The sequence below is a fragment of the Glycine soja genome, chromosome 12 (assembly GCF_004193775.1).
Source record: "Glycine soja cultivar W05 chromosome 12, ASM419377v2, whole genome shotgun sequence".
Classification (NCBI taxonomy): Eukaryota; Viridiplantae; Streptophyta; class Magnoliopsida; order Fabales; family Fabaceae; genus Glycine; species Glycine soja.
The window spans coordinates 21,852,240-21,865,730 of NC_041013.1; the positions used below are offsets into that span (position 1 = coordinate 21,852,240).

General features: G+C 34.0%; 1 protein-coding gene across 1 annotated transcript; it reads left to right on the plus strand.

Annotated features, from left to right (window-relative positions):
- The first annotated feature begins 807 nt into the window (after positions 1-807).
- On the plus strand, positions 808-6,488 carry LOC114378479 (PAP-specific phosphatase HAL2-like). The gene is made up of 3 exons (XM_028337076.1): positions 808-1,247; positions 4,209-4,896; positions 5,947-6,488. Exons 1-3 carry the CDS (start codon positions 1,088-1,090, stop codon positions 6,248-6,250), a joined length of 1,152 nt encoding a protein of 383 aa, XP_028192877.1. The 5' UTR covers positions 808-1,087; the 3' UTR covers positions 6,251-6,488.
- Positions 6,489-13,491: the final 7,003 nt, after the last annotated feature.

Genomic DNA, 13,491 nt, shown 5'->3' on the forward strand with positions numbered 1-13,491 from the left:
TTACAAATTATATTATAATAAATTAATTACAAATTATTTACTAATATTTTTATAGTTAATTATAATTGATAATATTACTCATATTTTGATGGTAAGAACTAAAATGGAATTAAAATATAAAATATAGGGATTAAAAAGACCACTTTCAAACTATAGAGATTAAAAGAGAATAAGAATACTAATGATAAGGACTAAACAAATCACTTTCAAAACTATAGAGATAAAAGAGAATTAAAATGTAAATTATAGGGACTAAAAAAACTATTTTCAAACTATAAGAACCAAAAAGATAAGAATTGTGAAACTATAAGGACCAAAATGAATAATTTAACCTTCTTGTTTTTATTTTCATAGATTCTCTTCAATTTTATAAATTAAAAGGAAGGCACGCTGCGTGTATAAATTATATTTAAATGTACAACTAAATAATAATGTAATAACTTATATGTTATTGATATAAATGATACTCATTAGATATTTTAAGTAATTTTTCGAGTTTAAATTTTATGAATAAAAAATAAATATAATTAGGAAGAGAGAATCTTATCTTAGTCAGATTTTGTTAAAATTAATAATTGGAAAAGTTAATGAATATTCAATAAAATGCTAAAATAATAATAATATAAGAGTATATTAAATCGTCAAAATTAATAATTGGGAAAGTTAATGAATATTCAGTAACATGCTAAAATAATAATAATATAAGAGTAGATTAAATGTGGATATACATATGAGACAAAATAAAGAAAAGATATTAAGTTCACATGTGCATATAATTTGTGCTATATTTTATCATGGAGGGGGTGCAATTTAGAGAGAACCCAAATCCCAGATACCACAACACAACACTACACTTTGGTCGTGTTTCATCTTTTTCTCCGAGAAAGAGCCACCCCACGTTTCACTTTCACTTTTTATTTTCTGCTTTGGGAAATGATGCCATTGTCGTCCCTCGCAAAGCAAAACCCCATCATCAGACTCTAGTCCATTCTCGCTTTCCTCTTCCCCCCCTTTTGAGCACGTAAGAATCCTCCGATTCTGAACCGAGGCACGTGACGTGTGCTCGAGCGTGTGTGTGTTTTTGGCCATGGAGAAGGAAGAGGACAAGTACGCGAAGGAATTGGAAGTGGCCGTTAGGGTGGTCCACGTGGCGTGTGCTCTCTGCGGGAGGGTGCAGGAGAGGCTCCTTGCCACCACCAATGATCACGTTGTGGCCAAGGATGATGATTCTCCCGTTACTGTCGCAGGTATTTGCATTCAATTTTAATTTGAAAGTACTCATGTGCAATTTTTTTCTTCTTGAAAATGGGGTTGTTGTGAATTTGATAATTGGTGTTGGGTTTGATCTTTATTTTGGTTTTTGGGTGGTGTGGAAAAGTGTGCATTCGAGTCATCATTTGATAGTTGCTAGGAAAATTGGATTTTTGGTACGAGGAATGGAATGAGGTTGTCAAAATCTTTGTTTCCGCTGGTGATATGATGAAGTATTGAAATTGAAATCTTCAATGGGTAATGTAGCTTCAAGATTTATGTGGCACGATAGGGAAAATTTTCTCTTTCGTAAAGTATTGAAGTGTGTTGTGATTAGGATGGAACAGTTTCGAAATTAGTCCAGTGAAGTATTCTGTTTTTTTTTTAATAGTGAAACTGGAATCTTTAGTGGGTAATTTAGCTTAAATCGTGATTCTAAGGGCTTGTTTGGTTTTTATTTTCAAAGACTGTTTTTTAGTTTTCAAAATGCAACTTAACAAGGTTGATCACACAGTTGGTGGAGGGTGATGCATGTCACATACATAGCAGAGTGTAGAACTGAGGTAGAGGTTGAACAAGATGAAAACATAAGAAGAAAATGAGAAAACATCTCCCAGCTGTTTTTGGTTTTTAAAATTCTTGTTTCAGAAACTCTTAGAATGTGGGTTGTGGGCCTAAATCAACCCTACATAACCGGCTTGTAAGGTAAGGGCTGTCCCCTACTTATATACATTAATTTGATCATATCTCTAGTTGATGTGGGATAAACCAGTAAACCCCCACCCTCAAGGTTGCACTTCACGTAACCCCCAAAGAGGCCGCAACTTAGGCTGTCTAAGGGGGGTGTCTGTAGTTACCGTGTCATTTTCAACGGAAACAATTTTCAAAACTTAATAGACTTTGAATGAGAAATTGATTGCTAAATAGTGCAAAATTGTTCTAAAAAACAGTTTTTAAAACTGTAATGTGAGAAGAGAATCAAACAGAGCCTAAAATTCTATCATGAAGATTTCCATTCTTTTTTCTTTCCTTTTCTATTTCTTTGTTGAAGTCTGTATTGTTTCTTTTGGAGCTCTGACTGGACACTGAAGTGCTAGGATAATTCTTAAGTAGATTATCTGATATCACATTTTTTTTCATAATTTAATACATTAATTTGATCTTGGAATCATAATAGAATCTCTCTATTTATCCTAGTCCTTTGTTAATGGTGTCATTATAATTGCATTGTATGTGTCTTATAGACTTGTGATTTTAGCATCCACTCTACACCCACTTGTTCATCTAATATGCTGTATTCTATAATAAAGCTAAGATGCTGTGGCCATGGTAAGGGACCATAAAATATAAAACAACTTGTTAGAGAAAAGTACATTGTTCATTGGAGCTTGGGTATTTGTTTCTTTAACAGTGTTGGTGAACTTTTCCATTAAAGTTGTTGAGAAACTTCAGCTGTATCTAAAGCTTAAGCTGTTAGATGAAAGCTCATGTTTGATTTTATATTTAACACATTCCCTATCAAAGAGCCCTTCGAACTTGTAGGCTGGACTATGCATAAGCCTACCTAGCTTATGCTCAAATTCAACTTTTATTTATAAGAGTGAGGGCAGAAAGGATTAAACTCCTAACTATATCATAGAGGCTATGATACTATGTCATGAACTAGTTATCTCAAAATGATTTTATATTAATAAGCTATTTCATATCAGGAATTCTAATCTGTGACATCATTTGTATCATGAGATAAATCTGGTGTGTGTGCACAGATGCACGCTAGTTATACATCTAGGTTGGTGGTTGAAATTATGTGAAAGATTTTGTACATATCTATTTTAAGTTTACACCAAATCTGCATGATGGTTCTTGCTGGATTAGATTTCCTTGATCTCAGATTCATAATCATAAACGGTCAGAAATGCATAAGCTGCCTGTAAATTGACATAAGCCTTCTGGCCTAGTTGAAAAGTTTCTGGTGTGAATATCCACTTACCCTATTGCATAGTGCACTCTAACATTTTAATGCAGATGAAAGAAACATATTAGTTCGTCCATTATCATCCAGCTGGACTGGAGCATTCAATATATATTTTTTCATCACAAATTGTTATAGTAAATGTTAAACCTTGTATCAACCCCAAAAAAACTCGTCTTGGATGCTTTCGTGATCTCTATGCCTTGAGGGTTAGTCCCATGGCTTCTGGCTGTGGGGATACCTTGGTTACAGCAAAAAAGAAAAAAAAAAAAGGAGAATCCATTAAGTTGAGTATGGATTAAATTTACTCTTTGGAAATATTTCGGACACGGTGTATTTTTCCCTTCATTTCATGGTGCCACATTGTTTTCATGGCAGCATACGTTTCTTTTTTTATGTTTGGTTTCCAGTTGGTGTAAATCATATTAATATTGCAGCTGGAAGGTTTTAATTTTTTTTATTTATTTATGTAAATCCGTAAATATAAAGTTAGCTTGATCAACATTTAGAGTTTTTGGTATTTTACTTTGATTGAGCATATGACTGAGCAATGTTTGAATGTCAACTTGTCATTTTCAAGTTGTGACTACTTAGAAACTGTTAAACCTGTTTTATGGGACTTCATACGGGTGGAGACTTCTTCATTTTTGTTATTTGTGACAGTTCAAAGATCCAAGCTCTCACGTACTGCACATGTTTGCTTCTACAAAGTGGAGCTAATACCACTCTTGTGTTTTTTCTTTCTCTAGTAGATATTATTAATTTTCACAATTTTGCAGTCAGACAAACTAATTTGTTTATACTACTATAGCCCTGAAACAAATCAGTCATATTAGAAATAGAGATATTTTAATCTACTATTAGTATCATGCTGCATTTTATCCTTGCACATTCATCCATGGTGCTCAAAGTTTTTGTTTCTGGTGCAAATGTTGCTCACAGTTAATTGACTGATTATTTCATTTCATATCTCTTGCATGAGAAGACTTTAGTGTTCAAGCAACTATTAGTTGGTTACTATCAGAAATTTTGGGGGTTCAAAATGTGTCAATCGTTGCCGAAGAAGACATAGAAACCATCTCCAAGGATGAATCAGCAAGCTTACTGGAAGCTGTTGTGAATACTGTGAATGAATCTTTGGCTTTTGCATCCAAGTATGGTCTTCAATGTCCAGAGACAACTCTAGGGACGCCTGAAGTTCTTGAGGCCATTGCCCGTTGCAACTCAACTGGAGGCCCCAGGGGAAGATATTGGGTACTTGACCCTGTTGATGGCACATTAGGATTTGTACGTGGCGATCAGTATGCTGTTGCTCTAGCTCTGATTGAGGATGGAAAAGTTGTTCTTGGAGTTCTGGGGTGTCCTAATTACCCAGTAAAGATAGAATGGCTTAATTATCATTACCAGCATCATCAAACAATGCCAGAGTCGTCTCTAAAAACTCCTGATACCGGGGGAAAAGGATGTGTATTGTATGCAAGAAAAGGCAGTGGTGAGGCATGGCTGCAGTCATTAATTGATGGAGATAACATGCTAGAGTGGCCAAATTGTGCTAGGCTTATTCGTGTTTCTTCGATTGATGATCCGGCATTGGCAACTCTCTGTGAACCAGTGGAAAGGGCAAACTCAAACCATTCATTCACAGCTGGACTTGCTCACAGTGTGGGACTTAGGTATAATATTTTCCTCATTTTTTCCCTATCAAAATGTCCAAAATTTTGATCTATTTCACTCACAAATTGACTGAAAGTACTTCCATATAATTGCATTTCAATGAAAGGATGATGCTAAAATGTTTAAGATTTAACTTCCATGACTAACCATTTCTAGATCTACAATAGGGTCAATACAAGTAGAAACTAGTCTGTGTTATTTACAGTATTAGAAGTAGTGAAAAGAATATAAACAAGAGCTAGACGTTCTAATTCTTGGTACTTCAATGGAAATTATAAGAAGCAGAAAAATTTCTTGGACAACTTTCAGATCATAGAAATTGGTTTGTCTATTACATATAATTTTTTTACTGCTATCGTTGGAAATTAGAAAGTTATAACTGAATTTGTAAATTAATGATGATAATAAGTTAACATATAGAGATTTAGGTAGTGTTTGCCTCAACCTTTTCTAGTTATTCTTCTCCTTAAAAGGAGAAATTAGGCCAAACACATTTAGAGAAGAACTTTTAAAAATTTAAGGAGTTTATTTTTATAAAAGAAAAAGGGGAAAAGTAGCTTTAAAAAAAATTGATGTAGTTTTTGAAGATAAATTGCACACTTTAGCCTCCCTCTCCTTTTCATCCAGACTAGAACTACTTGATGTAGGCCACAGAAACAAAACTTTTAGTTTTAAAGAAGTTTTAAGCTAAATCTGACAAATAATCTCTTATTTAACTTTTAAACTCTTATTTTTTACTTTAACTTTAAAGTAGCTTTTAAGAAGGAAAAAAGAAAAGAAAAAGCAGGCAGGTTCAATTCTCTAATGCATTTCCTTGAAAGGAATTATGAACCAGGCACTTTACTTGTAGCTTGTTTAGTCCTATGGTTTCATTGTCAACAAGTGTTATGGTGAAAGGTTCAGTACAACTATACAAGTTTCTATTTACTGAAATTCCATGTTTGCAATTTCTTTCAGAATTGTACCTGAGCTTATGACTTTTTTTATTTTTCTTTTTTGAAAACGATTTCTGGTATTGAATTGCTCTTCCCTTTCAAAATCTTTTACAGAAAACAGCCCTTGCGCGTGCACAGCATGGTAAAATACGCAGCAATAGCCCGAGGAGACGCGGAGATATTCATGAAATTTGCAAAGTGCGGCTACAAGGAGAAGATATGGGATCATGCTGCTGGTGTTGTTATTGTTGAAGAGGCTGGTGGTGTGGTAACTGATGCCGGGGGGCGCCCACTGGACTTTTCAAAGGGAATGTACTTAGAAGGTCTTGACAGAGGCATAATTGCATGCTCTGGTGTCGCATTGCATGAAAAATTAATTGATGCTGTTTATGCTAGCTGGGACTCCTCAAATTTATGAGCCTTTCTTTCCTCTATCAATAAGGCAAAATTTTGGCAGAGGCAATTTGGATTACTTATTTTCTTAATCTTTTTTTTTTTGTATGCATATTAGTAGACAGTAACTAGCTAACTTTCCTCTATACAGATAGCATATATTGTATTAAACTGAAGATACTTTTATATGAGGGATTTAGCTCCTGTATGAAACAAGGGAGTATACTTTAAAGGAAAAAAGAATAATTATAACCATTGATTTAGAAATCAAAAGGGGTGTTTGATTTGACCAAAATGTTCCCCTTCTTTTGTTTTCTATTTTTACTTTTAATTACAAAAATGTCAAATCATGTTTTCTTTGTTTCTGGTTTTCAAAAGATTGTATAGGGAACAATGAAAATAACTTTTATTGTTTTTTATTTTAATTTTTTCACTGTCTTTTATAAACTTCTGAAAACAGGAAACAAAGTGAAAATAATGCGATATATTTGTAATTAAACCCTAAAACAAAATCTGTTTTTAAACTAAACAGTCTTTAATATTCATATACAAATGCATTTTGTAATCTCAATTTGGTAGCACTCATTTTAGATGAGTCAGATCTATATTTGTGCCTCTTCACATAGCCAAATGCCACACATTGTGATGTGAAAATAGGATATAAAAAAATAAAGGTCTCTTTGGTTTGATAAATGTCTTTTATTTTTATAAATAATTTAAAGTATATTAGTATTAGTAATTTTTACTTTGTATCTCATTGCTAAAGATTTATATTGGAAGCAATAAAACAACAAAGTCTTGTTTTTACTATTTTTAATCAATTGCTTTTGAAAATAGAAACAAATTAAAAATCAAGTGACATTTTTATATTTTCTTAGAAATACAAATATTATTTTAAAAAAACCTTACTACTTTAAAAAATTATAACCAAGAACAATTTTATATCATCCCAGTCAATGATTTTAATAATTTTCCTAATTGTGCGAAAAAATTAAAATTTTAATATTTTCTGTATGTTTATTTAGAATCTTGTATTTAGAAAATGAAAAAAATAAATATTTTGAAATTGTTGAATTAGAAAAAATATTAGTCACCTAGTGATAAATCATAGTTTAAATACATTCAAATTAAGTATTTGACATTATCTCAAATAACATTTTTATTTGTCTATACTTATTATAATATTAAAATTGTTTATTTTTATTTAATATTTGGGTCAAATTTTTTATTTATTAAATAATATAAAGATGAGGAGGAATCGAATCATACTGGTGTAACTTTGATAACTATTACACCATTCTATAACTTTTAACTAGATAATATTTTCTTAAAATTTATTGTTGGATTGAGAGTTCTTTTCACGAAGATCATAAATGCAAAATTTCACATTAATTCAAAATTACCTCTTTTACATAGACTACAATTAACCTAATATAAACATTTCAAAATATATTAAAATATGAATAATTTGATTACCTTTTTATTGTTCAATTTTGACAAAATTTAATATAGACATCTTGATAATGTATAGATATAGTTCAATAGTTGGATTAGTAAAAATTACTTTTTATATCAAATTATCAAATAGTGTAATAATTATAAAAAATATGTTAATATAATTTCATCTCTCATTAAAGATATAATATTATTCATTTTGGCCCTCCTAGTGTTGCGTTCTTGTCTTTACTTGAAAAATAAATAGGGGGTTGCTTTGGGCACCAACACAATTGCTCGTACACCCAACAAATTATGTGAAGTGGCAAAAATGTCTTTCACTTAATTTTTAAAAGCATAAACGTTTCCTTCCTTCTCCCGCTACAGTACTACTTGCGTCTTCTCTTTGTGTAAGTATCTTCATTGTCGCGCCTCCACCGCCGTCGTTCGCGCCACCAATGACCGCCAATGTAGTCGTCGTCTTGTTCTTCATCGTCGCTGTAAGTCTTTCTTCCTCTCTGTTGGTTTTATTGCGCATGTATGGTTGGGGGATTGGGGATCCATATAAGGCATAGATCCGTATAAGCCATACAAATTGCCAATTCGTAGGCCTTATATGGATTGTTAATTCGTATGCTTATTTTTAATTTTAATTTATTAATTAATAAATTAATAATACAGTAACTTATTAGTTTAAAATTAATTTAATATTTTATTTTAAACAATATTTAATTAATAAATATATATTGTTGTGTATTTAAAATATGTATTTATTTAATTTATTATATTTTTTTTGTAAGTTGGTTTTTAATAATGAATTAATTCAATAAATAATGATTGTATGTTTTTTTGTTTAAGAAATTAAATTATATTTGAAATTTGAAATAATTATTTGTAAAATACTTTAATATGATTGATTCAAAATTTTTATAAGTATATATTGTACAAATTAGTGTAACAAGAAAATGTATATATGTAAATGACAATTTTTTTTATGGATGTAGTCATATAAGTATTTTGATACTAATAGTAATAAATTTTTATATAAACAGTATTGGGTAGTGTAAAAATAAAACTCATTTATTGGAAATTTAAAAATTTGTGGTAAGATTTTTATAATATATTTAAGTGCAAAAAAATTAGTGATGTGCAGTCTAAGAATTTTATTAAAAAATTTGTGTATTGATTTATGAATATATAAAAGTATTAAAAAAGTTAAATAAAAATTTAATAAATATATATTTATGAAAGTGAACTATTATTTGAATGATGTCATTAATTGTTAATGATGCTTTTAATGTGAAAATTATGGTTAAAACTAGAGCTTTGGGTTAGGCTTTAGGTAGAGTTATAAGAAGAACCTTAGGGAGAGAAGTAAGTCGTGATGTCGATGAAGGCCCCCAGCGGCAAAGACCCACAATATCTGCAGGTAAGCAACGAGAAGCTGCACCTGTTGCTGAGGATGTTCAACATGTGTTGATGTCGAGGGTTTTCCAAGCGGGCCCCGATAACTAATGTGCATAAGTAAATTATGTAATTAAAACATATAAAAATAACAATATTCTCCCATTTTTATTGCTTTTTTTTTTGTGTGAATCATTGGAATTTCAGCATCCTCTGAGTTTTTGTACAGTAGGTGCCCTAAACTGCTAATTCATACTGTTTTGGTGGTTTTTATTTTGTAGAAATATAGGCAAGGGATAGGAAGAGAAGTTGAAGCCTGAAGATTCGCGCTCAGTGCGCCAGGGTCGCCCATCCTCTTCCACAGATTCATTTTCATTCCTCACCCCTTCATCTTTTACACCCTTTTGTACAGTTGAGCCCTTCATGACCATGAAGGGCTAAATAATCCATTGTTGGGGAGCTTTCCACCAAACTCTCTTGATGTAAAGACTCTTAGTATCTATTTAATATTATTCCTATTTTCATTGTTCCTTTCTGTGTTTATTTTCATGTATTTGGTTTGATCATCCATTTATAAGCTATTTAAGGGTTTAAGCATTGGAAAATGTGGTTAATCCTTAGAACTTGGAAGAGCATCTAAAATGCTTCATTGCTAGGGATATTATGTGGCTGTTTAGCCGAATTGTACATCTCTATTAATCATGCATTTCAACTAGTTTAGTTCTTAAGTGATTGAGGAAGAAACTAAGGGAATTAGGCTCTCTCATGTGAGGAATCACTATTAGAGTACTTTAATGGATGTAGATGATAACTAGAGTACTATTAAATAGAGAAAAATTAACCAAATTATATCAAGAGAAGTTTCAGTAGGGAGCCCCCAACATAATTAACTCCTACATTCACTTTTCTTCGCTAGTCTCAGTGTTTGTTTTCTTTGCTCAGTCTTAGTTTAAAATCACATGATCGTCTAATTTTCAAACATAATGATTCACTTTGTATTTCCTTAATTCACTCATTAATTGCACACAAATTGAATATGCACTAGTTTGAGTACAACCAAAATCCCCGCGGAAACGATACTCGATTTTACCATTTTAAATTACTACTTGGACAAATTGGTGCACTTGCCAAGGAGTTAACAAGTTTTTGGCGCCGTTGTTGGGGATTTTTTTTGGGTACTTAGTTGTGTATATTTCAGTTTAAAAGCAATTATTCTTTATTCTTTAATTTTTTTATATACACCATTCTCATTGTTAATTTAATCTTTTGTCCTGGTTAACTGCTCTATAGTAGCTTGCTTCTTGTATGCGAGGTAAAACTCCAGCGGAGGACTTAGCTCCACTGAATTTGGAGATTGAAGCCACTTGTAGAAGGAACAACACAGCCAGAAGAAGAAGGGAGCTACAAGAGGGGACAACTAACCAAGGTGACAAAGGAATTCCATCCTCTGAATCATCTTCTTCATTCTCAGTCAACTTGGAGGAGCCTGTGTTGTCTACCTTTGAGGCAACTATCATGGAAGAAAATAGAACACCGAGGGTGACCCTTGAAGACTATTCTAGCTCCTCCACACCTAAGTTCTTTACTAGTTTTGCTCGGCCAGATGTTCAAGCGGCCAATATCTTATATCTACACTCCATGATTCAGCTCATCCAGGGCAACCTCTTCCATGGCCTACCGAGCGAAGACCCCTATGCTCACCTAGCCACCTACATTGAAATATGTAATACAGTGAAGATAGCGGGAGTCCCAAAAGATGTAACACCCTGAGATTTTATAAGTTATAAATCGATGTTTAATTGTATTAATTGTGTTGTTTGACTATATGATAGAATTGAATGAGTGGAAGTATGCCTTGAACTAGTCATGTGTGAATCTCTTGATATAGATGTTGAATTATGTGGAATTTTGTTGAGTTAAGTTGAAAGTATGAGATTTTAGATTTTACCAAAACCTAGTTCAATGAAATCGCGATACCAGATTCTTTAACTGTTGGATCATCTTAAAATTTTGTCTGGATATCCCTAAGATATGTTTATTCAGTCTGACCCTTGGGATCTTGAAAATAATAACTTTTGGTCTCCCACTAAGCGAGAAAGGCGCGCTAAGCGCAATTCCAACCAAGAGGAATTACGCTGAGTGGCCCAAAGCTGCGCTAAGCCCAACTCCAGCCGAGAGGAAGTGTGCTGAGTGCCTAGAAGGCCCGCTAAGCGAAAGCTGCAGGTTATAAATGCGTTCTTAGCGCGAAAAACACATTTTCACTCTCCTCTTCCCCCAAAAACGTCTCCCAAACCCTAAAACCTTATTTTCCACCACCCAAGACCACCGGTGGCCACCGTGAGCTGCCGTTGCTTGCCATTGGACCCCCACACCAAGAGGAACACTTTAATCAAAGTGGAATCCTCAGAATCCTCCTCAAATATTCGATGGATAAAATCCCTCAATCCTCCATTTCAAAGTTTCTCTGAGGTAACCTTGACTTCTAAGCCTTCTCCTAGCTAGTTTGAGTTCCTCTTAGTGTCTCTTATGTGTTGGGTACTGTAATGGGATGTTTTTACACTTCCTTTGAAAAACCCTAGAGAATAAGACATTGTAAAAGTTATCTTTTTATAACCTTGAGGTTGTTTTTGCGGCATTCACTGAACCCCGGTCACATTGGCGTGATCAGAATTTCAAAAAGATGTTTCTTTTCTGTAGAACCCGAAATACCCCTCAACACTTAATGTTTCTTTTCTATAGAGACTTGTGTTGGACCGACAAGCGCGAATGAGAAAGAGACCTCTAAGTGATGCAAAGAAGAATTGACGGAGAGCTCACGATATGTGAAGGGAGTTATTATAAAATTTACCATTTTGACACCATAGTTAGGGTCAGGGAACCTAGTTATGAGAATATCTGCCTGTCCCTGTTGCATGCTGATTTTCTTTCAAGAAAAACTATGTTTTTAACGAATGGGATGCGATATATCTATTGTTGATGAATAACATTATTGTTTACTAAACTTGTGTTGTTTGAAGACCTGGGGAGTGTGAACCTCAGGCATGGAAAATATATTTACATGAGAAATGAGACTCATTGTTGATGTCGCTATTGGTGACTTTAATTGATATGTGGTGATGTTGATGTTTATGATGATATTGATTTGAGATGACGTTGTTAATAAAGACTATGCCAACATGAATTGATGGTATTGTTGATGATTATGTGAATATGAAATGAGGTCGTTGTTGTGTTGATAACGTCATTGAGACGAGATGATGTCTATGTTAAGAATGATGTGAAAATGGAATGTTGATTGATGTTGGAAATGCTTTGGCATGTGCACGTTGTGTATGTTCATGGGGGGCGAAGTGCACTAACCTTCCAGGGTCTTTGGCACTTGCTTTGGGCCACGTTCATACGTTGGATGTTGTGTATGTTTGTGGGGGGCGAAGTGCACTGATCTTCCAGGGTCTTTGGCACTTGCTTTGGGCCACGTTCATACGTTGGATGTTGTGTATGTTCGTGGGGGGCGAAGTGCACTGATCTTCCAGGGTCTTTGGCACTTGCTTTGGGCCATGTTCATACGTCAAATGTAGTGTATGTTCATGGGGGGTGGAGTGCACTGACCTTGTCGGATGGCCCAGACGTGGGTGACAAGTGTGGTTAATGAATCTAAGCATTTATGAGGGGATGCTTAGGCGCTTTAATTGGTCCATGGTCTTTGGCACTTGCTTTTGGCCATGTTCATAGCTCATACGACACAGGAAATAGAATAACTGTGGAAGAGTATACTTTGTACTGAGGGGTTTGTCACCTGGTAGGGAACTTCTTTTGGCCCCAGGCTGATCATCTATGGAGGGGCAGTTACGTGCACAACCGGGTGGTCTCGACGAACTCTGCATGGTTTCCTAAGTGAGAGTGTTGTGTGGACACACTTAGGCTATTTCCTGGGATTTGGTTGTTGGTACGTACCACATTGCATCTGAGAGTTGAGTCAGGTGCATGCATCATTCTGTGCAGTCTAGATTGGATCCATGGATGATGAGTAATTGTTGAATATGGATGAGGAGTAATTGTCGGACGTGGACAATGAACAATTGTTGGATGTGAGTGTTAGATAATGAATGTTGTGTAAGCTCATGATGTTTGCTTACGTTTTCTTGATAATTGTGATTATTTGGATTTAACATTGGTTCTTTTTATAATGAACTCACCCTTGAAATTTTGTATCGTATGGTTGATACCTGTGATGATCGCGAACCTTGTTCGTGGGAGCAGAATGACAACAGTAGGGTGCAGGGATGAGATTCTGTTGAGGAACCGCCAAGCCGACGTGATGACGTTGAGATTATTTTGGGGAGAGAGTTGTGTTTTGTTAATCAAATCCTCCATAGTGGTTCATGATTTCTTTTGTTGGATTAAGGATGTAAATCAAAGATTTAATTA

Bases quoted from the DNA above. Each gene is read 5' to 3' on its own strand.
- LOC114378479 (XM_028337076.1), top strand. From the start codon at position 1,088: ATGGAGAAGGAAGAGGACAAGTACGCGAAGGAATTGGAAGTGGCCGTT. The intron at 1,248-4,208 runs GTATTTGCATTC...TTGCATGAGAAG, and splicing joins TTCTCCCGTTACTGTCGCAG to ACTTTAGTGTTCAAGCAACT. The intron at 4,897-5,946 runs GTATAATATTTT...AATCTTTTACAG, and splicing joins GCTCACAGTGTGGGACTTAG to AAAACAGCCCTTGCGCGTGC.